The 25,128-nt window shown below is 35.5% G+C and overlaps 1 protein-coding gene across 3 annotated transcripts in view; it reads right to left on the bottom strand.

The window, feature by feature from the left end:
- LOC131041534 (SH2 domain-containing protein A) overlaps positions 1-21,667 on the bottom strand; it is a 39,792-nt gene extending 18,125 nt beyond the window's left edge. Inside the window, exons 1-3 of one of the 3 annotated variants that reach the window (XM_059216728.1) lie at positions 21,055-21,667; positions 20,395-20,915; positions 19,381-19,566 (exon numbers count right to left, since the gene is read on the bottom strand). In XM_059216728.1, the coding sequence (XP_059072711.1) occupies positions 19,381-19,566; positions 20,395-20,574 (366 nt within the window). In that variant the 5' untranslated portion in view covers positions 20,575-20,915; positions 21,055-21,667. Of the gene's footprint in view, positions 1-19,380; positions 19,567-20,394 lie in introns of all 3 variants that reach the window. The other 2 variants (XM_057974662.2, XM_057974663.2) reach the window with 2 other exon arrangements.
- Between the last annotated feature and the right edge of the window lie 3,461 nt (positions 21,668-25,128).

Here is a 25,128-nt window from a genome sequence, read left to right as displayed (position 1 = left end):
CATATATAAAACCAGATTTAACTAGAAGCTTATTTTCCTTTAAACTGTTCTGATTCTCTAGATCACACGAAAATGCAGGAGAAGAGCATACTTGGTTTTTAAGAAAAATATTAGCTATCTAACAATCTCAAATCTCTCAAATAAATCAGAAAAGCAATGAGCTATACCAGACAACACGGCTCTGATACCATGTTAAATTCTGTGAGAAGCAAGAATCGAGCCAGGATCTGATGTCGGTCATAGATCACATGCAACTCCAAGCAACGGATGATCGAAGATCAAAATAGCTGAATGAAGGTAAATCTGATATGAGAGAAAAATAGAGATAAAGAAGAGAATTTAGAGAAGACTCTCACCGAGCTATCACTTAACTAGTGAAGGTGAAAGTATATTGCTTATTATATAGAAAAATAATAGCATATACAACCAAGAGGTGCATTAACTCCCACCTCCATAAAAAGTGGGAGGTTTTACCTACTACCCCATAAAAGGTGGGAGGTTTTTACCTACTTGGTAAATGTCAAAACATGTGGCATAACCTCCTTACATGAAAACAAAAAAGGAGTTATAAGAGGTGGCACATAAGGCCAAAAGAGGGTGAGAAACCCAACTACCCCATAACCCACTTAGGAAATGACAAAATAGTGGTTATGAGAGGTGGCACAACAAGCCAAAAGAGGGTGTGTAACTCAACTACCCATGTGAGGTGGAGAGTTACACATGTAACTAATGTATTCCACCACGTGTCCTCATATTAACCACACCTAATAACCTAAACAAGCTTAATAATATATGTGTAGGAAAAATAAATACCCCCTAACATAAGGAAAATAAAAAAACCTACACTAACAGTCCCCTTTGATCAATTAAAAATAGCATTAGGGCTTCCTTATACAAGAGAGGATAGGATACTCGGCGAAATCATTCTATTCTGCGTTGGCCGGATAGAGTTGTAGCGATACGACTTTAGACACGTCAACACTACTCCATAGGAGAAGCCCAACCCATCACAAATGATCTAGTAGTATGTGGCCAGCGTGCATAATGGAATTCACTTCATTGAGTGAATCATTGATAATTAACATACCTATATGTTCATGCATCAGGCATCTAATATGCTTGTCCATTGTTAAACATATCCTGGAAGAGGACGTAAATCCACATAGTAGTGTACTTATGTATAGAAAATAATGACATTCAAAGTTTACAGCCTAGAATATCTCAATCATCTCACAATGATGCCATGACATTCTATAAGATGGCTAAAATAGTAACCGAAGGACAAAGGCCATACTAGCATTAGTTCAATAATATAATTTCAAGGTAATTACATTTACTGAATACTCCACCCAAGAAATAATTTAAAATTCCAACCATAACTCCCTAACTCCACTCAACACTAACTAATACCAAGGACGGAAAGTTTTACTTACTCATTTGCTAATTCCAAATCTAAAAACTTTTCTAGAATCCAATGGAAGGGAGAATATCATTTAATAAATTCACTCAGTTACTTATAATACTTTTATATAATAATACCTATTGAAAACACTTATCAATTTTCAATCTGCTGATTGCAGCGAAACAGGACATTGTTAAAACTTAAAACAATCATAACTTTTATGTCCCTTAAACAAATTTTATAAACCAATGTGTTTTAAAAGGGGAAAGAATGAAGAACAAAACCCAGAATTTTTTTTAAGAATTCCGACCATTTAAGAGCAGTTTTCTCTGTAATACAGCCCACTAAATTCCTTTCAGAACAGCAGTTTGGAGTCCGAAAAACTATTGAAATTTACCAAAATATTGACAAATACACAGTTGCTTTAGATGTCATAATTTTCTAATTATGAATTAATTTTATAGTTTTAAAGTTGAAATAGGTAGAATTATCAGAAGTACTTAATTCTGGTTTGATTTATAAACTGTTAATTGATAGTTGCGGATTCATTTCCTACCAGATTCCTCATTTCTGTAATGCTCCAGTAGTTGAAAGGGTTTTGTGTCATTACAGAAAATTGCACCACTTAAAATGGCAAGCTATCGAAAGAAAAGGTACAACTACTGGTACAAAGAGATGCTCTTGTCAGTGAGGAAATGTGGTACTGCTTTGTAACCGAGAAGTACTGTAGCTACCAAAGATGCTGTTATTGCTATGTAATGTAAGACAACTGTCATTGCCACAGAAAGGTGAGTGAAGAATTATTTCAGTTTGTTGTGGAATTTGTAAGACAGTTATTTTTGTTTGCTAAGGAATCTGTCATCTGACATTGCAGCAAACTTTTTTTTTTTTTTTTTGTTATAACCATGTAATAGTGGCAGGTGGTTATCAGAAGGATGTGGTTGTAAGGGGAGAGTCAATCAAAAAAGCTAAAATGGGAAGCAAATAATTGCCATGGTCCAACAGAGTTTCTCGATGGGTGGACGGGGGGCAGGGGGACAGATTTCAGGGATGGGGAGACCAAGAGGTCTAATGTCCCTACTTGGAAGCTCTCATATTTCCAACAATTATTATACATTACTGAATGCATTACCAAGTTAGAATGCATTTTTACAATTAATTCTACATTTCATAATTCATAGCCTTCTATATTATGATCTCACCTTGTTACTACCAAACCCTAAGGGAGGAATGGGTGATTATGTTGCCAGGGCATTGAGAAAGGTTTACAGATGCAGACCCTTGCCCCATCTCGGGATTATACCCTCAAGGTTTACAGAATCTGATCCTTACCCCATCTCGGAACTACCTAATTGGTTGGAATTAGACTGTCTTTCCCTTTGCACAAATCATTCCCATCCTCACGAAGGCATTAACAAAAGATCAAGGACTAGACTGTTTAATATATTGGTCTTTCATGTACTATAGATGTATATGAAATTAAGTATGACTGTCATACATATTGCAGTCTATATTAATATTACTATTAAATTCTGCATAAGAACATTATCAGGCTTCATATATTAAGCACATCCCCATGCATACCACCAAGAACAAGGATGTTACTGCCTGTAACTTAATAACAGTTATGATCTGATCGGATCTGATTGATGGTGATGTCACTGGATGCTTTGATTCCTTTCCTTTATATCTCTCAATGTGAGGGAGAGGTCACACCTCTTCATCATGTATGCCCTTTGGCAAGAGACACATCCTTTCACCATTAGCACCCTTTCAAAGAGTGCAACTCTTCATTATTTCTGCCCTTTGACGAAATAATTTCCCTAAGAGCACAAAAGGAAGCAAATAAGGAAAAGGGTGCCCTAAAATAGTTGTTCTCTCCCTTCATGCAATCCTCCTCCACACATCCATGGCTGGAGATCCTTACACTCATTAACAGTCCCTCAATATAGGGATTGGAAGGGAAATTGCAATAGGGGACCCTTAGCCATTCTGGGTGCCCCCTCCATACTGGTCACTATAGCAGGGTGCCATTAGCTGTTCTCCCTAATTGCAGATTCCTTCCTACCTTACCCTACATGATGGATAATTATAATCATATCATTAAATGGATAGATGATTAGATCAAACTATCAAACGACACTTAGGAAGCAGATACAAGATAGGTTTAGGGGTGATGCAAAGTAATATAAATACTTAATAATTGAAGGAGCAATTCTTACAATTTGAACATCGTCATACTAAATAAATAAATTTCTTCACAAATAGCAAACAATAATTAATAATTACCATATAATAATTTTCCACACATACTCACTGTATCTGTATCTTTATCTATATTACTTATAATAATTGATTCCAGCTGTTGGTCCAATTTTGCAAGCTCAGGTTGAACTTTGCAAGTATCTCCTTCGTCTCAGCAAGTGCGAGAACTATTATTTCATGGACAAACCTGTAAGTCGAGGTGCACTTCTGATTCCCAAATTATCCCCCCTTCAAATGAGTTCTCTTCTCCCTTTTATACGTCATATTTGGGGGAGTCACAACTTATCATTTCATGCCTTTTGACCATTCATTAAATTTAATCAAATTTTAATTATATTTAATTATATTCTTTTATATTTTTATTTTATTTTTATTTTTTTCTTTCGTATTTTAATTTTATTATTATTATTATTTATTATTAAATTCTATTTCAAAGTGGAGACATTACAGGAGGTGGGGGGGAGGGAGGTGGCACAAATACATATAGTTCTTGAAATATTAGTTATAAAAAGATGTATAAGGAATAAGTATAAGTGTATAACAATTGTGAATGAAACATTGGCATACTATGTAAACTTTAAACCAAAGAAACGGGACTCGGCGAGGCCGACTCGAACTCGGACTCGGGACTTGGCGTCAGACTCGGCTCTAGACTCGGCTGGACTCGGGAAAGTGAAAAACTCAAGAAATTTAGAGATTTTTTAAGATTTAAAACTTGTTTCAGGCACCCTTTATTGAATACACCTTAAAGACACAATAACATCATCAAACTCGGCTCATTTGATTACATACAAAAGTATACATCAATCACATCAGCATAAACGCAAATTGTAGCTGAAGGAAATAACAAACATAGATATATAAATATTGTCAAATGTATACAATATTACAAAACTCATGGAATAAAAAATCCATGTCATCATATGATCATCATCAAATGTTTCATACAAATACCAAAGGTAAATACAATTACAAGCCTATGGCTCAGAGGAGCCTGCACCCTCCGGCCCCGGCCCCCTGCGAAGGCGTCTAAGGTAGGTCCTAGATGATTCGACACCCATAGCCGCTCCCCGTGACACCATGCCATGCTCACCAACATCAGGAACATCCATGTCACTATCTGCCTCTGAATCTCCTGTCTGTGCTCGTGCTCTCCGCTCCTCCTCTGCCATGGCTACAGTCTCAGCCTCTATATCTACCTGGTCGATCCAATCAGTGTCAGACTCAAAGGTTAAATTTTCCCTACTTCTATCAACACAGTTTCCCCCCATATTTTTTAATAGGGGTTTGTGGGCAGCGCCCCCAAGGTGGGGTCAAGGGGCATCGCCCCTTGCAGGGTCAAGGGGCAGTCGTCGAGTGTTATTTTTCTATTGGCTGGCATGTTGTAACCCTAATTTTTCTCATTCTCAGGCTGAGGTTGTAGTGAACAAAGACAATACCATTCATTTTTAAAAACTTTTTAAAAAAAAAAATTTTTGCCATTTTACTAACCCAACGAGTAGCCGAGTTTGGGGCTTAGGACTTGCCGAGTTTGGCGAGTTTGAGCCAAACTCGCCAACTCGGCGAGTCTGGCGATTTTGCTCGCCAGACTCGGACGAGTCCCAGTCCCAGTCCCAGAGACTCAGCGAGCATGACTCGTACTCGGACTCGCCGAGTTTAGGCGATTCATGGCGATTTTTATTTCTAACTTTAAACATTAAACTAATAAACATCAAAAACATGACAATGATTGCATTGAAACTTGAACATTAACAATGGTGGGCAGAGTTTTCAGAAACTTAGGGAGCAAACCAATAATAAATACAAGAATTGCAAACTAAAGTTTGGCATACTAAGTGAAGTTTAAACAAATAAGCATTAAAAATATGGCAATGATTGCATTAACAATAACAATGGTGGGTGGAGATTTGAGGTCAAGGGGCAGTGCCCCTTGTAGGGATTTGCGGCAGAGCCCCCAACGAGGTCAAGGGGCAGCACCCCTTGCAGAGGTCTAGGGGCAGATTCCCCAATGGGATCAAGGGGTAGCACCCCTTGTAGGGATTTGGGGATAGGTCTTTGTCAAATAAGGCCTGCAAAACCTCATAAACCTTCATTACAAATGTCATTTTCACAAATTTATCGCCTTTTTGATTTTCAGTTGGAGTTTCTAACTAGGAGCCACAAGAGACTCCTAGATGTCCCTGGGACATCCCAGCATCTCAGCAACATCCCAATGATGGGGGGTGTTCCCCCCAAGTCCCCACATCCCGAAAATGTGGAGATTTCGGGGGGGGAGGGGGGACGTGTCACCGTGGAATAATGGTAATTGAAAATAGGTCAACAGTATTCCCAGCTATCTGTTTATATCCATTTGTGACAGAGGCTCAATTTATGGATTGATCAACCATTTTGGATGCTCAAATGTGCAAACTGATAGACTCAAGATTAGTTGAAAAAGGGAGGATCAAACATGTTTCATTTTCTAATTTAGACGAGGTTGTTTTGGAAAAGGTTAAAATTAGTTTGAAGTTTGAACAATCTGTCTATATAAACTAGTTAGCACCAAAGTATAGACAACATAGCTAAGTTACAATTTCCATTCAGATCTAAATTTGAGAAAGGGCAGATATTGCTGAAAAACACTGGTATTTAATTATTTAATAATTGTGTGTGAAAGGAATTTGCCCATAATATTTTGGGAAAGAGCCTGTTGAAGGAAAAAGTATCCAGTAAATTTCCTCCTAGTTATATAAGGTTTAATTCCTGTTGTGTGGTAAACCTGTGCTATATTGTGAATATAACTATCGTTTAGTCAGTTTAATTTTTGTTTTAGCAATATTTATTTTGTGAGATTAATTAGTTGTTTGGATTTATAGTGTAAAAAGAACATATGTGTGGGGTAAGGCATGTTGATTGTAATTAGGGAATGGCAGATTCCAATTGCCTTGGGCAACATTGGAATCCGCCCAAAGGGTTGGCCCCTTCTTCAACATGTAGGGTTGAGCCCTATCTCTCACGACACTCCTTGATTCCTCACGCCACACTCAACGTGCTCCCCCAAAATAGGGCCGACCCTATTCCATCAAGGCATTTCGCTAAAATGAAAAGTAATAAATAAAAGTAAATTATAAAGCAAGCCGACATAACTAAAGACCTTGCTCCTCATATAAATAAATGACAACTTCACATTATCATTCACTTACTCATTCATTCCATGTGAATTATACATCTGCCTAAAATGAGAAGTTTGAAGAAGTAATATTGGCGATTTATAATTGTCATAAAAGGCGCTAATACCAAGTGCAAATACCATCATAAGGAGGGCAAACTGTTCCAGATTCAAGGAGCTAAGATTGCAGTCCAGTCTCAAGCACAGTCTCAAGCAAAGGTGCAGACTTGAGATACAATAAAGTGCAGACCTAGGGTGTGGACCTGATTGCTGGTTGTTGTGTTAAATGGGGCAGGCCTGATGCTTATGAAAGTGCAGACTTGTTCAAGACTTTATCAGCCCTATGTGCAATCATCTTCAAATACTTGAGATAAGTGTTGTAATCTTCATATGAATATAATCCATAATCAGATCTAAGGATCTTTTCTAGCTGGGTTTTTCCTCCTAGGAGGTTTTCCCAGGGTAACCGTGTCTTGTTCTTATTTTTGTTCATTTCTATGTTATGCCTAAATCTAGAAAACTCTAAATCCTTCATCTAATCAATTTAGTTAGAAACTAAATTCTGGTTTTCTGAGTTTATATTAATCTGAAAGTATTAAAATTAACATAATATCAGAGCTATAGGCTAGATCAACTTTCAGATTTCAGAATTTAGTACTCCTTTATTTCCAGATTGTTGTCTCATTCACAGGTCAGGTCAATGGGGCTGAAAGTTGAAGATAGGCTTGATGGAAATCTCAATTTTGTTGCATGGAAGGTTCGAATCATGTTGGCTCTAGAGGAAGAAGATCTTCTTCACTTCATAGAAGCGAAAGAGCTAACTGAACCTACGAATGCAGCTGAGCTAAAACAATTCAAAAAGGATGTTGTCAAGGCCAGAAAGCTTCTCATTGATTCAATTAAAGACCACCTAGTCACCTCTATTGCATCATTCACTACTGCAAGGGAAATGTTCAATCATCTACAAGGTACCTATGAAATTAACAATCTCAGCAGGGCAATTACTTTAAGACAGCAACTACTTAATATCAAAATGTCAAAAGAAGATTTTGTTATTTCTTATCAGAATTTCAGAACTAAAGAATCAGCTACGTTCAATTGGACATAACATGGACGACAAGGACCTTGTCATTATTGCCCTAAATGGTTTACCACACTCATGGAAGTCTTTTATTCAAACCATAAGTGGTAGAACTGAGTTACCTACCCTTGATCGCCTTAAGAATGATTGCATTCAAGAAGAGTCTCGCCTTATCACAAGAGGGCAAACCAAAAGTCCTCATGTAGATGACCAACACATGCTTGCAGCCCAATGCAAGAAAGGTGGAAATTGGAAGAATTATTATCCAAAGAGAAATAGAGAATTCAGACCACCTAGTTCTCAGCACTCTTGGAAGAAACCAAGAGATATCTCTCGTGTTCGATGTTTCAGATGTGACAAAGTTGGTCACTATGCTAAAGAATGTCAGAATGATCCTACTCAAAGAGAAGCCAACCTAAATGAAGTCTCAGAACAAAATGATGACTTCTTATTCATCTCTGTCCTGTCAAGCAGCATACCTACAGACAGTAATACATGGTTGATTGACAGTGGTGCTTCCAGAGACATCATAGGCTACCGTGATCATCTTTCAAACTTAGTAGAAAAGGATACCAGTCTTCACGTGGTAATTGGTGATGACGCTTGATATTCGGTAAGAGGTTATGGCACTACTTCTTTAAATTTAGACTCTGGTATTTCACTTCACCTTAGTGACATCTTGTTTGTTCCTGGAATTAAAAAAAACTTAATTTCCATTTCTGCTCTAGAAGATAAAGGTAATCAAATTGCATTTTCTGAGGGAAAAGTACTTGCTTGGCCTAAGAAATCTAGTTTTAAATCTACTCGTGTAATTGGTAATAGATATGATAATCTATATAAGCTCTCTACTAACCCTATTCAAGCCCTCATTAATGAGGCTCCCGAATCCTGTGAGCTATGGCATAGAAGACTTGGACACTTACACTATCAAGCACTTCCCTCTCTTGAAAAGTTAGTCAAAGGTATGCCTAAACTCAGTCAAATTCATGATAACACTTAAAAAGGTTGTGCTATAGGTAAAAATGTTAAAAGTCCTTTTCATAAAAGTGAAAATAGACCTAAAGATAAACTAGAACTTGTTCACTCTGATTTATGTGGTCCTATGTCTATAGCATCTCCTAGTGGATTTCTGTATTACGTAATCTTCATAGATGATTTCTCTAGGAAAACTTGGATCTACTTCTTGAAATCTAAAGAAGTTGATGAAGTCTTAAGTAAATTTAAAGAGTTCAAGGCATTAACTAAAAACTCCTCTGGTAAAAGAATTAAATGTTTAAGATCTAACAATGGAGGTGAGTACACCTCCGGTAGCTTTTATGATTTTTGTGTTGAGTCAGGAATTAAGAGGGAGTTTTGTGTTCCATACAATCCTCAGCAAAACGAAGTTGCTGAAAGGAAAAATACAACTATTGTTGAGGCTGCAAAGGCTATGATTCATGATCAAGATTTGCAGACCTTTCTATGGGCTGAGGCTTCTAGAACAGCGGTATATATTCAGAATAGATGTCCACACCGCATTCTAAAGAACATGACTCCTAAAGAAGCCTTCACAGGATCCAAACCGGACATCAATCACCTCAAAATTTTCGGAAGTCTTGTTTATGTTCATGTGCCCAAGGAAAAGCGAACCAAGTTGGAGCCCTCCGGGAAGAAAGGCATGCTAGTCGGATACAGTGAATCCTCCAAGGCCTTCAGGATCTATATTCCTGGTCAAAGGTATGTTGAGGTAAGTAGGGATGTTACTTTTGAAGAAGATATTGCTTTTAAGAAATCAAAAGGTTCTTCTATTATTGATGAAGCTAATGACAATCAAGATATGAATGTTGATTCTAACCTTGAGATTCAGAGGGAGCCTGTTGAACCTCCACCTCAAGAACAACATAATGATCCACCAAAGCCTATGAATCCCACTAACATACCTAGTGACATTGTTGTTACCAAAAAGAGGCCACTGTGGGTAAGAAACACCATTCAAGAAGCCGAAAGATTTGCTGCTCCCAGTGGCACCTTCCGAGAAACCAAGAGACCTCAAGTATTCTCCAACTACGTTGCATTGATGTGCAATCTCATTGAATCTGAACCTTGCAATGTTGAAGAAGCCTTGAACCATCATGCCTGGAAGCTTGCTATGGATGAAGAGTATCAGTCAATCATCAAGAATGATGCTTGGGATATTGTGCCTAGACCCAAAGGTAAATTTGTTGTTTCCTCTAAATGGTTATTTAAAATTAAACATAATGTTGATGGTAGTATTGAAAAATATAAGGCTAGATTTGTAGCTCGTGGTTTTTCTCAAAAGGAAGGCATAGATTATGAAGAAACATTTGCTCCTGTTGCTAGATATACTTCTATTAGAAATATAATAGCTATTGTTGCTGCTAGAGGTTGGAAGCTACAGATGGATGTTGAGACTGTCTTCCTTAATGGTGTCATTGAGGAAGAAGTCTATATTGAAAAACCTGAGGGTTATGAGATTCAGGATGGAATAACTCATGTGTGCAGATTGAAGAAAGCCTTGTATGGCCTCAAACCTGCCCCTCGTGCTTGGTATGAAAGAATTGATAAATACTTGTTAAGTTTAGGTTTTTGTAAAAATGATGCTAACTTTAACATCTATTTTAAATTATCCAATGATGAAATGCTAATTCTAATTATATATGTGGATGATTTATTTCTTACTGGTAAAGATGAACTTATCATTAGATGTAAGAAAGAACTAGCTTCAAAATTTGAAATGAAAGACTTAGGTCTAATGCATTATTTTCTAGGTCTAGAAGTATGGCAAAGATCTAAAGAAATTTTTCTAAGTCAAGGAAAGTATACTATTGATATTTTGAAAAGATTTAGAATGATGGATTGTAAACCTATGTCTACTCCTATGGAATCTAACTTAAAGAAGTTAAGTGTTTCTGCAGCTAACTCTGATTTTGCAGATCCATTGGAGTACAGGCAGTTGATTGGATCACTGATGTATCTAGTTAACACTAGACCAGACATATGCTTTGCAATGAATGCTCTCAGCCAATTCATGAGCATGCCCAAACATGTTCATCTTGTTGCAGCCAAACACATCCTAAGATACTTGCGAGGCACAGTTGGTTATGGGCTGAAGTATCCACTTAACACTTCAATAACCTTGGAAGGTTATTCAAATGCAGATTGGGCTGGAAGCATCAAAGACAAGAAAAGCACTTCTGACATTTGTTTCAGCTTAGGATCTGCAGTGATCTCTTGGGCTTGCAAAAAACAATCCTCAGTGGCACTAAGTACTGCTGAAGCTGAGTATATTGCAGCAAGCGTAGCTTCGAGAGAAGCAGTGTGGCTTCGTAAGCTTCTTGCTAGGCTGTTTGGTCAGCCTTGGGATCCTACAGTTATTCATTGTGATAATCAGAGTTGTATCAAAATGTCTGTCAATCCAGTGTTTCATGACAGGTCAAAATATGTGGAAACTCATTATCACTTTATTCGCGATATGGTGCAAAGAGGCGCCATTCAGCTGAAGTATGTCAGCACTGATGAGCAGGTTGCAGATATTCTTACCAAGCCTCTGTCCAAAGTGAAGTTTGTGTACTTCAGGGACAGACTCGGTGTTTTGGAAAATGAAACCCTGATTGAGAGGGAGTCTCAACCTCAGTGATACATTGTGTTGTATCAAACCACCCTTTGCGGGCAATGTAGGAGAAGAGTAATTGTTAACCATCCTCTGCGGGCAATGTAAGATGGTAGAAAAGATCCTCTCCACCCTCTGCAGGCAATGTAAGGTGGATCCAATCTATGCTTGTGTGCGAGCTGGAAGATTATATTATGTAGTTCCATTATATGCTTGTGTGCAAGATGGAAGACTACAATATTCTGATTATGTAATCCATTCTTTGCTTGTGTGCAAGATGGAAGATTATGGTTATGTTTCTCCTCCCTAATTAAGAGGGAGTGTTGATTGTAATTAAGGAATGGCAGATTCCAATTGCCTTGGGCAACATTGGAATCCGCCCAAAGGGCTGGCCCCTTCTTCAACATGTAGGGCTGGGCCCTATCTCTCACGACACTCCTTGATTCCTCACGCCACACTCAACGTGCTCCCCCAAAATAGAGCCGACCCTATTCAATCAAGGCATTTCACTAAAAGGAATAGTAATAAATAAAAGTAAATTATAAAGCAAGCCGACATAACTAAAGACCTTGCTCCTCATATAAATAAATGACAACTTCACATTATCATTCACTTACTCAATCATTCCATGTGAATTATACATCTGGCTAAAATGCGAAGTTTGAAGTAATATTGGCGATTTATATCTGTCATAAAAGGCACTAATACCAAGTGCAAATACCATCATAAGGAGGGCAAACTGTTCCAGATTCAAGGAGCTAAGGTTGCAGTCCAGTCTCAGGCAAAGGTGCAGACTTAAGATACAATAAAGTGCAAACCTAGGGTGTGGATTTGATTGCTGGTTGTTGTGTTAAATGGGGCAGGCTTGATGCTTATGAAAGTGCAGACTTGTTGAAGACTTTATCAGCCCTATGTGCAATCATCTTCAAGTACTTGAGATAATTTTTGTAATCTTCATATGACTATAATCCATAATCAAATCTAAGGATCTTTTTTGGTTGGGTTTTTCCTCCTAGGAGGTTTTCCCAGGTTAACCGTGTCTTGTTCTTATTTTTGTTCATTTCTATGTTATGCCTAAATCTAGAAAACTCTAAATCCTTCATCTAATCAATTTAGTTAGAAACTAAATTTTGGTTTTCTAGGTTTATATTAATCTGAAAGTATTAATATTTAAAAAGGCATGTATCATTCAGCCATTATGGATTGGTTGTTTATCTTTCAAGAAAAGTTTGGTTTACTTTCAACATTTTCCTACCTATAGTAGTTTTTTTTTAATTTCCTACAATTAGATTTCCCATAGGCTAAGATTAGATCATTCATATGATCTCTTGCTCACCCCCCAACTTAGGTGCATTGATCATATAGCGACTCAGCCTTGTATAAAAGCTACTTGTCTATGCATACCGAACATTCATCTCTCAAGCTTACAATCCTTGTTTGACATTGAACAAATTTTACCCATCACTTTTTGCTGCCATTGCTCAGGAGAGATGTGAAGCACACAGCCTCTTTGGCTAAGATAGATACAGCATTGTAAATTCAAGATAGCAGGAAGGTTGATATTCCATTAGTTCTTTTTTATACAGTATTCTTTTCCATTGCTATAGAGTTTAGATCATTTAGTTGCATGCATTGTAGACGCAATAGCAAGGGGAGATTCCTTCTAAATGAAACTGACAATGATGTAGGTTTAGTTGGGAACCATCAATAGAAAAGGAATAAATTACAACAAAAGAGCAGATCGAAACATCACCATTGAGACCAACTAAGAAGCACTCCAACATAGAGTGGTCAACCCCTTCCACAAAATGGTCAACTACTACATCTTAGCAAGACTCTAAAAGGTGAAGACGTTTGATTAAAAGGTTGCAATGGACTTTCTAGGTGTTTGATACACACACACTTCCTCAACTTGCATGGAGAGCTATTTTCACTTCTTGTATCAATATTGCTTGATTTCCACGGTCTTTCTAATTAAGATCTTGATACCTTTCATTTGAGCTTGATGTTTTATCCCAAAGTTATGACTATCAATTGGACATGCTAAAGTTAAAAATGTTTCCTGCAACTTGTAAAGATGTGTTGCAATGGTCTATGGGACTTGGGCATGGTAGAATCAAATTGAAAGGAAGTTTCTTGAAGAAATATTAGGACTGTCGATAACCATGACACGATCTTCCATATGGTACAAAGGATAAATGAAGCATTGGAAGATTACATGGAAGAGTTCCACTTCAATCTTATAGATCTAGGCAATATGGACTAGATCTGGAGTCCGTGAAGTTAATATTCCTAAGAGGAGTGTGAGATGATTGTATAGAAGCCCTCGATTTATATGGATGAAGGCAATATTTTTCAATTGGGTTTAGATAACATTTGTGACATGTGCAAGAATTATTGTACATCTATGGCACAAAAAAGGTGGCAACGAAAGATTGTTCTATGCACCATCTCATGTTATTAGTACCATTGAAGCTTCGAGTGGTATCATCAAAAGAGACCTTGGCAGTTTTTTGGACTTGAAGATGGGTGTTTTGAACACAATGGCTCAGAAATTGGATATATTGCATACAAGGAGACAAGCAAAGATGAGAAAAGCTTTGGCCATCTATTGTCCCACCTATTGAAAGAAGCATCTAGATGATGAATGCCAATAAAATGAAGATTGTTAGTTTCATGGATGATAAGGAAGGTGCTAATGAACTAAATCTTGTTTAGAGGGATGGACAAAAATGAAAGAGCCTAGGTGTAATGTTGTGATCTGAAATTTTCTTATTTTGCCTTAAATAAATAACCCTCACCCACAATATTAATTGCATAGTCAGTTAATAATAATTTATCTTTAAAATTATAATTTGGATTTAATGCTTATGATGTGTCTCTTGAAAATCTAAAACTTATCCTTTTAGCCTCTACTATAATTCTTCTTTCAATTTTGCAATGATCTCTCTCTATATGAATGCCTTGGTAATGTTCCTAAATTTCTACCTAAGCTAGGGGTTTTCATCCACTAATTTGACAATAGAAATTAAGGTTTTTTGTCCTTAAATTTCTAATCTTGAGGGATTTCGTCCTCAAATTACCAATTCCTTAGTTCGTATTCCACGAAAAAATTTAAATAATATGTTTTGATAAATTGATGCCTTCCTCTTGGTTATATCTTCCTTTATATACCTTTTCTTTTTAATTGTCATCACCCTTCATTTTGTACCTTTTTGACCTACTTAATTAATTTTTAGTTTTTATGATATTACTTATTCCTCTTTGATCCCTCCTATTGTAGGTGACTAGTAATGATTTATTTCTAGGTGGGGGCATTACAGCCCACCCTTCCCAAGATTGCTTGTCCTCGAGCAATAACAGCTCCGAAAACCTTTATTCACTTCATGCCAAGACAAAAGAACATGGATCCATGTTGATCGATCCTTGGAATTGCAACAAATAAACTATTTTCTTAGCAGGAATACTCACTAATCTTGGGTCAATAGGGTCGTGCTCAAATGGCAAGGCCATAAGGTTCTCATGTTGGAGATCCATGTTTGAATCCCCCAAAGTGACATTTATATGGGTTCTATGTTGACTTGAGTTGATTAAGTGGCTTATGTTGCTTCTAAGTTGAATATGTTGAATGGGGAGGAGGTCCCCTTGTGACCTCCAACATCTTATAGAGCAAAAGAAAAAAAATACTCACTAATCTTGGTTTCCATATCACCCTTGCTTACTTAGTGACCTTATCATCATATGTGTAAGCTTCAACATCATGAGCAAATCCCTCTTCCAAAACTTTGTTATAAAGTTCACCTTTACATTTGTTGATCATGCGACCCCATGATGGCCCCTCTGGAAAATGATTTAAAATAGATTGTATAAATGCAGATAGGTGATTAAAGCAGTCACATATTACCCCAAACTTCACCATTGATAGTATTCATAATGCTGGGGTGTACATACTCAATGCTCGTTTCATGTGGCACCACTTACTCAACTTATTAGATCAAAAAATCTCTTTTGTATATGCTGGTATTAAACTGCCCAAAGATAATATTGTCAATTGAAATGTTTTGACATTGCTGTCATTTTGCTTTTCCTTTCTCAGAAATAAAGAAATGTAGGTTAAAAACCTTCTTGCATCATTTGAAGATGCCTCCTCAAGGGTTAAAGAAGGAAGATGCCTCTTCAACTTCCTCTCTATGGTTTTCCCGAATGGGTGGGGAATGCTAAGAATATATTTGACAACAGCACTGAGATGGGCGGTGTTGTTATTTTAAGATACCCTTGGTCCATCAGCGAGAACTGATCAGAGATATGTTCCATGGACTAGTGCTGCCCTAGTTGATCAAGCACAAAACCAATGGAATCATGAAATGCTCAGTGTTCTTTCGTCATGAGGCAGGCTTCGGGCCTTCTCTTTCCCCTTGCATCTTGCCTTCACACCTTTGATTCTGTTGGTCCTTTCTTCTTCCCTTTTCCTTCTTAAGAATTCTGGATTTCAAGATGTGGGGAACCAGTTTACCCTTTCCCTTTTGGGAAGAGGTATCCAATCTCCTCGAACCCCGAAACCCGACCTTCCCTTCCTTTTCGGATCTCGGGATTCAGGGAATCGGCCTACCCCTTCCCTTTTGGGAAGAGGCATCCCGTCTCCCTGAATCCCAAAACCTGGCCTTCCCTTCCTTTCCGGATTTAGGGATGTGGGGAACCAGTCTACCCCTTCCCTTTTGGGAAGAGATATCTTGTCTCCCCGAACCCCGAAATCCAAACTCCTCCTATCTCCTCCCTCTCTTCCCTTTGAACCCTGGGGTTCCCACCTCCTCTTCCTTGTAGCATTTTCCCGAAGACTCAACGTCTAACCTTCAATGACATCAGCACTTCTAGATGGCATGATCAACACTCAAGGCTCTTAATGATCCACCAAATTCTGTGACTTGTCTACTTTAATTTATGGAGCTACAAGAGCGCATTTAATGTTTTTTGCAGAATTGCCATCAAGTGGAGTCCAAGGCCATGCTTATTTATGGTTACTTGATGGCCTTCATGTTAGGTTTGTACACTCTGATTTTGGAATGTCAGACAATCCACCTTCTAGAACTCTTTTCTTCTTGGGATTGCCTTGTCAAGGTATGGATGGGTTTCTTGCACGCACAACCATGTCAATTCCGTGCACTTCCCTATCTTCCCAAATTGACATTCCTCTGCATATGACAGGGTCAAGGCTTCCCCTCTTTGACCATTGGTCTCTTCTCTGTGACCAGTTTGCTATATATAGGTTTTTAAGCCTCATTGTAAAGGGTTCTCTCCCTATTGCCTTGAGCTATTTTATACTCTTTCACTTCTTTTGAATATTTGTATATTTTCTTGCATTTCTACAACTATAAGTTTGGCCATTGGCCTGAGAATGAATTGAAATCATTATTCTTGCCTCTCTTCAACATGGGAAAAAGCTCACAAATGTTGGGAGCAATGCTTGTATCTCATTGATTCTATAGGGGCACTAATGATTCAATCATTCAAAAGACTCTTCTAAAGAGGAAGAAGAGTTTGCTCCATAAGAACAGAAATCAACTATCAATGCCCATATTTCTGTTCATGCTCTAGCCAGCTTCTCTTCTCCTCCTCCAAATACTTAAAAAGTCATTGGCAACATCAAATGCTGAAAGATAAGTGGTCTTGATTAATGAAGCTAGTACACATAATTTCATTAATAGAAAACTTGTCAACCAACTCCACTACTATGTCCATGCCTACAACAGTTTTTAGATTATGATTGCTAATGGTAATGCTTTGTCATTTGGAGGTAAGTGTCACTATGTAAATCTTACTCTAGGGGACTATTAGATGACCACTATTATGTTTGCTCTTTCCTTAGGCAAGGCAAATGTAATGTTGAGATTCCAATGGTTACAAACCTTAGCTCCATTCACTTGCAACTACTCCAAACTATGGATTGAATTCAACCATAATGGTAGAGAGTATGCATTACAAGGGCTAAAGTTAGGCACTGTTTAAATGGTCTTTTTAATTTATGGAAATTTGTTAAAGAAGGGGTTTTGGTATCCTTGCCTAGTTCCACTCTCTAGAGACTTAACCCCCTTCAAATTCTTCTCCTCCATCGAAATTGCAATGCCTCATAGATAAGTATCAAAAAGTATTTGAGGACACTACAGGATTGCCCCTGTCACAGTCTCAAGACCATGCCATTCCCCCTCATTCCTAATAGCCATCCTCCAAATATTTTTCCCTATTGATACCACTTTTAGCAAAAGAGTGAAACTGAGAAGATGGATGAAGAGCAACAAGAGGCTGGTATCAATCACCCAAGTATCAATCTTTACACCTCTCTTGTAGTTATGGTTCCCAAGAAAGATGGTGACTGGTGGATGTGCCCCAATTTCCATGAACTCAATAAATTAACCATCAAGAGTAAATTTCCAAATCCAATTATTAATGATTTGTTGGATGAGCTTTCAAGGGCCAATTTTTTTACAAAACGGGATCTTCGTTCTGGCTATTATCGCCAAATTCATGTCAAAGAAGTTGAATTTTTGGTAATGCCCTTTAGATTAACCAATGCTTTTTCTACTTGTCAAAGCCTCATGAAAACAGTATTTTTTGGCTGCCTACACAAATCTATCTTGGTCTTCTTTGATGACATTCTCATTTACAATCACACGTGGACTATCTCCACCATGTGGAGATCACACTCAAGATTTTAAAGGAGCATTCCATTTTTGGTAAGAGCTCTAAGTGCACCTTTGAAGTCCACCAGGTGCAGTATCTAGGCCACATTGTTTCACATGCTGATGTACAAGTTTGTGGTGATGCAAGAGTGGCTAAGACCAAAGTCCCTCAAAAGTTTGCAAGGTTTTTTAGGCTTGACAAGGTATTATTGCAAATTTGTTCATCGCTACGGCAAAATTGTTGGGCCCTTGAGTGCCCTTCTCAAAAAGAACTCCTTTGTCTGGACAGATGCAGCTGAATTGGCATTTACTACTCTCAAGACTGCCATGTATTCCACTCTAGTTTTGGCCTTGTCAGATTTTCACAAACCCTTCGTCAAAGTGCTTTTTCCTGATCTTACAAATAGTAAGCTGTTGATTAATTACCAAGTTTTTTCCCATTTTAAACCTAAGTTATGCTGTGTAAATGGAATGCCACTATGATTGTCCCAATGAAGCTACCATGGAAACCTCAATAAATGGATTTCGAACAGCCACCTTGAATATACAAATCAGTTTGAGGTGATGTTTTTTAATTTCCTAGTTAGTCATATCCACTCATGATATCTTTTTGTGTTCATTTTAAGGAGTACTGGAGATCTTTGTTACTTCAAAGAGCTGGTTCGTGATGAGAGACACATTTTACGCCCACATCAACTTGGAATTTTGGTGTGTGTTGGTGGATGAGTGGGGAATAATCACTGCCAACATTCCTATAGATATAACTGTTTTTAATAAGAAAAGAAGAGAAAACTTGTCCAAGATGGCAGCCCATTCAAGACTCAAAAAGATTAGGTAACTACAAGTCAATTGTCTCTAAGGATTGTAGCTATAAAGGAACTAGGATAAGTCTACTGCTAGCACAGATACGTCTTAACATGGATCTGATATGTGTTGAGAGGTATCCAAAAGACTTAAGGTGGCTATTCTATATAACATAACTGTAAGAGCAAAAGAATTGTCATCTCAAGTTTTTGGATACCCCACAGCAAATACAAGATCCATGATAAGGTGGATCTCTGCTAGTAAGTACTAATTTTGAAAGAATCCAAACCAACCACATACTATATCATATGGCTTAACATTCCCACATTAGTAATGAAGCACAATTTTTTTTTATGTTAGAAATTGATTTGACTATAATAAATAGTAAGAGCTAACCTCACATCCAACATGAACCCACTTATCTAAAGGGCATGGTACTTCAGCAGTGACAGAGCAATTTTCAATAGCAGCAGCAAGAGCACCATCAACATCTAATTTACACAACATAGCAGGAAATAACGATAATTTCCTGTCACTATCCAAAGTGAGAAAAGGCAAAGCAGCTTCACCATTCTGTTGAACCTGAAAAAATCAAATTCAAGTATTTTTTAGCCAAAGAGGTTCCTCCTAAATTTCATATGCTTGTGTATTAAGTAGGTATTTCAATTTTATGACTATACATGATCGCTAACAAGGCGGTGTCTACATTGATATGCAGAAAAACATAAAACCAATCAATCAACAGTACCAAAATAAAATAGAAAATAGAGCAGCAGACAAAAAGCAGGTATCTTGATATTATATTTAAAATAAAATAAAAAGCCAGCTTCTCTAGCCAGCAACAAAACAAAGAAATTGGCACGATGATGACCCGACTAAAGTTCCATTGAGCACACTTCTTGTGCTAGTGTAAAAAACCGTGTTCATGGCTCCTAAGCATAAGTGTGCTCTAAGCTTGATGGTGCATTACCTGTGGATCATTATATGTTTCCATTTTATTGAAAACAAAATAAAATAGCCGGGTTGTCTAGTAGGCCACAGTCTAGTGACAAGATAGAGAAATTGGCGCAACGATGCTAAGTCCCATTGGCATGCTCCTGTACTAAAGCAAAACACAAAGACGCAATTTCCAAGCATAAAGGTATTCTACTTTCTGGTGCGATTCCTATGGATTAGAATCTATTTCTATTGAATTGAAACCAAATTAAAATAACATGATTGTCTAGTGGGCAATGGTGCAGTGATAAGATAGAACAAATGCCATGATTATGGACCGAAGTTCAAACCCCATAGAACAAATGAATTGGCATTGGTGCATTTCCATATAATGATCTGAGGAAACTCTTAACCTTAACCTAGAAAAAAGTTACTAAACCAGCTCAAAGAAATAGCAAGAAGGGCCACTTTTACCTGGTTTATGATAATGTTTCCCTTGCTACTTTTCACCACATAAATCCACATGCAGAGAGTGAAGCTTCCATCAGAAAAGGTAACTTCCTTTGTTAAACTGAGAAACAGTCGATCCAAAGTCAGATAATCATCATCTTCAAATATTGCAGCAGTCTTCTTGCATCCACCTTTGGATGCCATCAGAATCCCCAATATCTCGCTTACCTTGCCAATGGAAAATACAACTAAATCAAACTCTGGCCTCCATAAAGGTCAGTTTATTTAATCGTGCTGCAGAAAAACCTCAGAGAACACGAGCAGACCACAATCCCTCTGAAAGAACTTCAAACAAACTGTGATGTTATCTTCTGCAACCAGCAAATGAATTGAGTTGAATTCTCTACCATACATACAGTGGGCACAACAAATCCTCCCTGTCTTTATAAAGCATATGAGAGAATCGTGCTGCAGAAAAACTTCAGAGAACACCAGCAGACCACAATCCCTCTAAAAGAACTTCAAACAAACTGTGAAGTTATCTTCTGCAACCAGCAATTGAATCGAGTTGAATTCTCTACCATACATACAGTGGGCACAACAAATCCTCCTGTCTTTATGAAGGCATATAAGATTCCTTAATGAAAATAAAGAAACTAAAAATAACCCAATTGGGCATCCAACCTCGTCTGCCTTTGAAAAACTTGCCCAAGTAGACTTTAGATGGAGTTAGACTATGCATTCAAGAAACAATGTTTCCTGTAAGACAGAAGAGATTCCTTCATGAAAATAAAGAAACTAACAGTAATCCAATTTGGCATCCAACCTCATATGACTTAGAAAAAAAAACTGCCCACATGGACTTTCAATTGAGTTACAGTTATGCATTCAAATTAGGGGCAAACATAATTTAAGAACTGAATCCACCGAATCTGAGGAACCAAATTTCTCCTTCACATTTGCATTGAACCGAATAGAATGGAAGACTTGAGGCGGCAACACCACTGTTATGGATGAAGAGCATGGGAAGGCAATGCACCAAAGGTAGTGAGTGTAGTCAGAGGAGGATGGATATGTCCTCCCACTCATCATGGTGGTGGTGGTGCCAAAACAATAAACATACCGATTTGGATTGCCGCCAGATTTAGCTGAGATAGTCCACGTGTTGTGGCAGTGCATCCTCTTATTTGGCGGGGATCTGATCTTAGTTGAGATGCATGCGTAGAGGATGTTTGTGACATGATGCCATGCATCATATGGTGTTTGTTGTTTCTGTTCGGACATGGTATTGAAACTTTGTCATGTGAAAGGGCTTTGCCAACGGTAATTGACACCGTTACTTCCGTACCCCTTTCTTTTTTTTCTTTGTGAGGTGGGGTGGGAGTTTAAACTGATATTATGTTAAAAGAATGGAGTTCAAGAATTTCAAGTTCAAGAATTTCAGAGTTCTTTATTTAATTATTATATTTGTATGGTTGAGTTTTTATTAGTTATTTAATTTAATAAATAATGTTTGTAAATAAATATATACATAAATTGGCAGTTATCTTTCAATTAAATTATTGTTCATTAAAAAATAATTTTCAAATTTATCAAGAAATTGAACTTAATTCAACTGTACTACATTTTAACCTTGATAAATAAGGTAATAAAGAAAGATACCTTCATCCTTATAAAATATGGTCAACAAATTGAACTACAATGTGACAATATGAATAGAATTTCTATTTTTAATAACCATTAAAAAAGTCAAAAATTAAATTTTTTAAACCCTTAATAAAAAACCACGTAAATAATTAAATTTCAAAAATAATATAATAATTAATATTTTTAAATCAAAAATTTAAATATATATACTTGAAAATTTAAATTAAAATAATATGAATAATTGTGAAACAAATTTTAAATAATCAAATAGAGAAACTCTAGTATTTTAACTTCTAAAGATGATATTTTATAACTAGTCATATATCATATGGATACAGATGAAAGATTAAAAGAAAAGTAATAACATCAAAAATAACCAATTTTAGTCATTTATTGAGCACACAAATTAATGACAAAAAATCATCTAACAAATATTAAGAGGCATTATCATTGTCATTATTATAAGAGTGTGAAAACTTTAACAATATATGGAATTAATGTTGAGGAGAGAGTGTATCTATCTAGTTTTTTATGTAAAATATTTTATAAGTAATATATATTCATAGAGTTTCATGGTAAAAAACAAAAAAACAAAAATAAAGACATTTTAAATATATTTATATCGTTTTATTTTTTTTAACTAACAAAATAATTTCCTATAAAACAATAGTAGAAATGTACCACTCTAAGTTTCTCTTAAGATTTATTTATGATACATGAACCCCAAAAAATAGAACAACTTGTTATTCTTATCCTTGTCTTCTAAATCAATGTGGTAATGACCTATCCATGTCCACATCAATCTTTTTATCCCTATTGTTACTAATTTCCACTTTTAGAAGGAGAGAAGGTCTTTAGTCTTGTTTTAAAATTATTAAATTTCAAAAATAATATAATAATTAATATTTTTAAATCAAAAATTTAAATATATATACTTGAAAATTTAAATTAAAATAATATGAATAATTGTGAAACAAATTTTAAATAATCAAATAGAGAAACTCTAGTATTTTAACTTCTAAAGATGATATTTTATAACTAGTCATATATCATATGGATACAGATGAAAGATTAAAAGAAAAGTAATAACATCAAAAATAACCAATTTTAGTCATTTATTGAGCACACAAATTAATGACAAAAAATCATCTAACAAATATTAAGAGGCATTATCATTGTCATTATTATAAGAGTGTGAAAACTTTAACAATATATGGAATTAATGTTGAGGAGAGAGTGTATATATCTAGTTTTTTATGTAAAATATTTTATAGGTAATATATATTCAAAGAGTTTCATGGTAAAAAACAAAAAAACAAAAATAAAGACATTTTAAATATATTTATATCATTTTATTTTTTTTAACTAACAAAATAATTTCCTATAAAACAATAGTAGAAATGTACCACTCTAAGTTTCTCTTAAGATTTATTTATGATACATGAACCCCAAAAAATAGAACAACTTGTTATTCTTATCCTTGTCTTCTAAATCAATGTGGTAATGACCTATCCATGTCCACATCAATCTTTTTATCCCTATTGTTACTAATTTCCACTTTTAGAAGGAGAGAAGGTCTTTAGTCTTGTTTTAAAATTATTATATTTTACTCTAATTTTAAAAATTCATGTCTTTATAGAATTGTAAAGGTCATATTTTTGCATATTAAACTCAAATGAGATCTGCAAATTAGTGGATGATTAAATAAATGACTGCTTTTCTAAACTCTTTTTTTAAATCATATTTTCTTTTATCATTTCATATCCACTATACTATATCAATTCAAATGAGAATCCATAGAATATCAAACATAAGATGTTGTATATAAAACTTAATCAAATAGTGTTTCATATGATATATTATTTAACCAAGTAAGACCAAACATGCAATTAACATTTCTAGATAAGATTTGTATAATAACATTTTAAAAGTGCATGCTTGTTAGTTTATAGTGGCAACTAATGGATAAATTTTTTAATTCATTATTCATTTTGTCAAGTGTTTAAGAAACAACTAATGTTTTCAAACATAAAAGCAAATAAAAGCAATATCTCTCTCATTTCATATAAAAAGATCACAAATTCTTACATCTTCATCTTTATGCATAATTTATATTTAAAACATTTCATGTTTTATTTGTTTATTCTTAATTAATAGATCATATAGACCATTTTAGCAAACTTGTAGAAAGTAGTTTCTTTGATCTATTTTAGATTTTGTAATAATTCATAATCCTAATTCAAAAAAACATTAAATTTTATAGATAGCAATGTTTTAGATAAGTAACTAAAAATAAATAATATAATTTTTCAAATTATAATTTTTCTAAATTCTAGACATTCCATCCATTTTTCCATCCAAAAAATATCATAAATTTTTTTTTAATATTCTTTATATAATCCATTTAAAGAGAAGAAACTTCTAATTTCATTAATAAATTATTTTTTATAATTAATATTCTACCAAAATATCATTAATATTTAACCTTTCTTAAAAATATGTGAAAAAGAAATGAAAAGATTAAATCTCACATGTAACCAAGTCTTCCTAGTAGACACTGGAAGTTGGTGATCCTTACACCTAAGAAAGAAGTCCTTAGACATAACCTCTTGCTCAAATTCAAAACAATATAAGCAAAAGTAATTCAAACTTGATCAAAGTAATATCTCTTCCATCTCTTGTAAAATCAAGCACTCCTCACTAATCATAAGGCTTAAAAGAGCATGGGTTTTTTAAAATCTTTTTGTTTTGAAATATGTTCATCTAATATAATATAACTCTCTCTAATTGAATCTAAATTTTAAGAGATGTCTTCAATTTACAAAAGAATAAAATTAAAAAGGTTATATAGTGTTTTTTTAATAAAATAAAAAATATCTAAGGTTTTAATATTATTTATACAAAATACAATTCAAATAATCTTAAAATTCTTTTATCAAAATTTTGTCTTGGATAATATTTTATTATTAACCATTTTTATTGGAAGATAATTTAGTTAGTATACATCATATTTCTTCATCTTAATGTAGTAAAATTAGTTCTTATGTCTAATTAAATGAGTTGACTATAATCATTCTTATGGAAATGGAAGTATGGGATCATTTTATAGTC

Source organism: Cryptomeria japonica, chromosome 2 (genome assembly GCF_030272615.1).
Source record: "Cryptomeria japonica chromosome 2, Sugi_1.0, whole genome shotgun sequence".
Taxonomy (NCBI): domain Eukaryota; kingdom Viridiplantae; phylum Streptophyta; class Pinopsida; order Cupressales; family Cupressaceae; genus Cryptomeria; species Cryptomeria japonica.
This window is presented reverse-complemented; position numbering and strand designations above follow the sequence as displayed.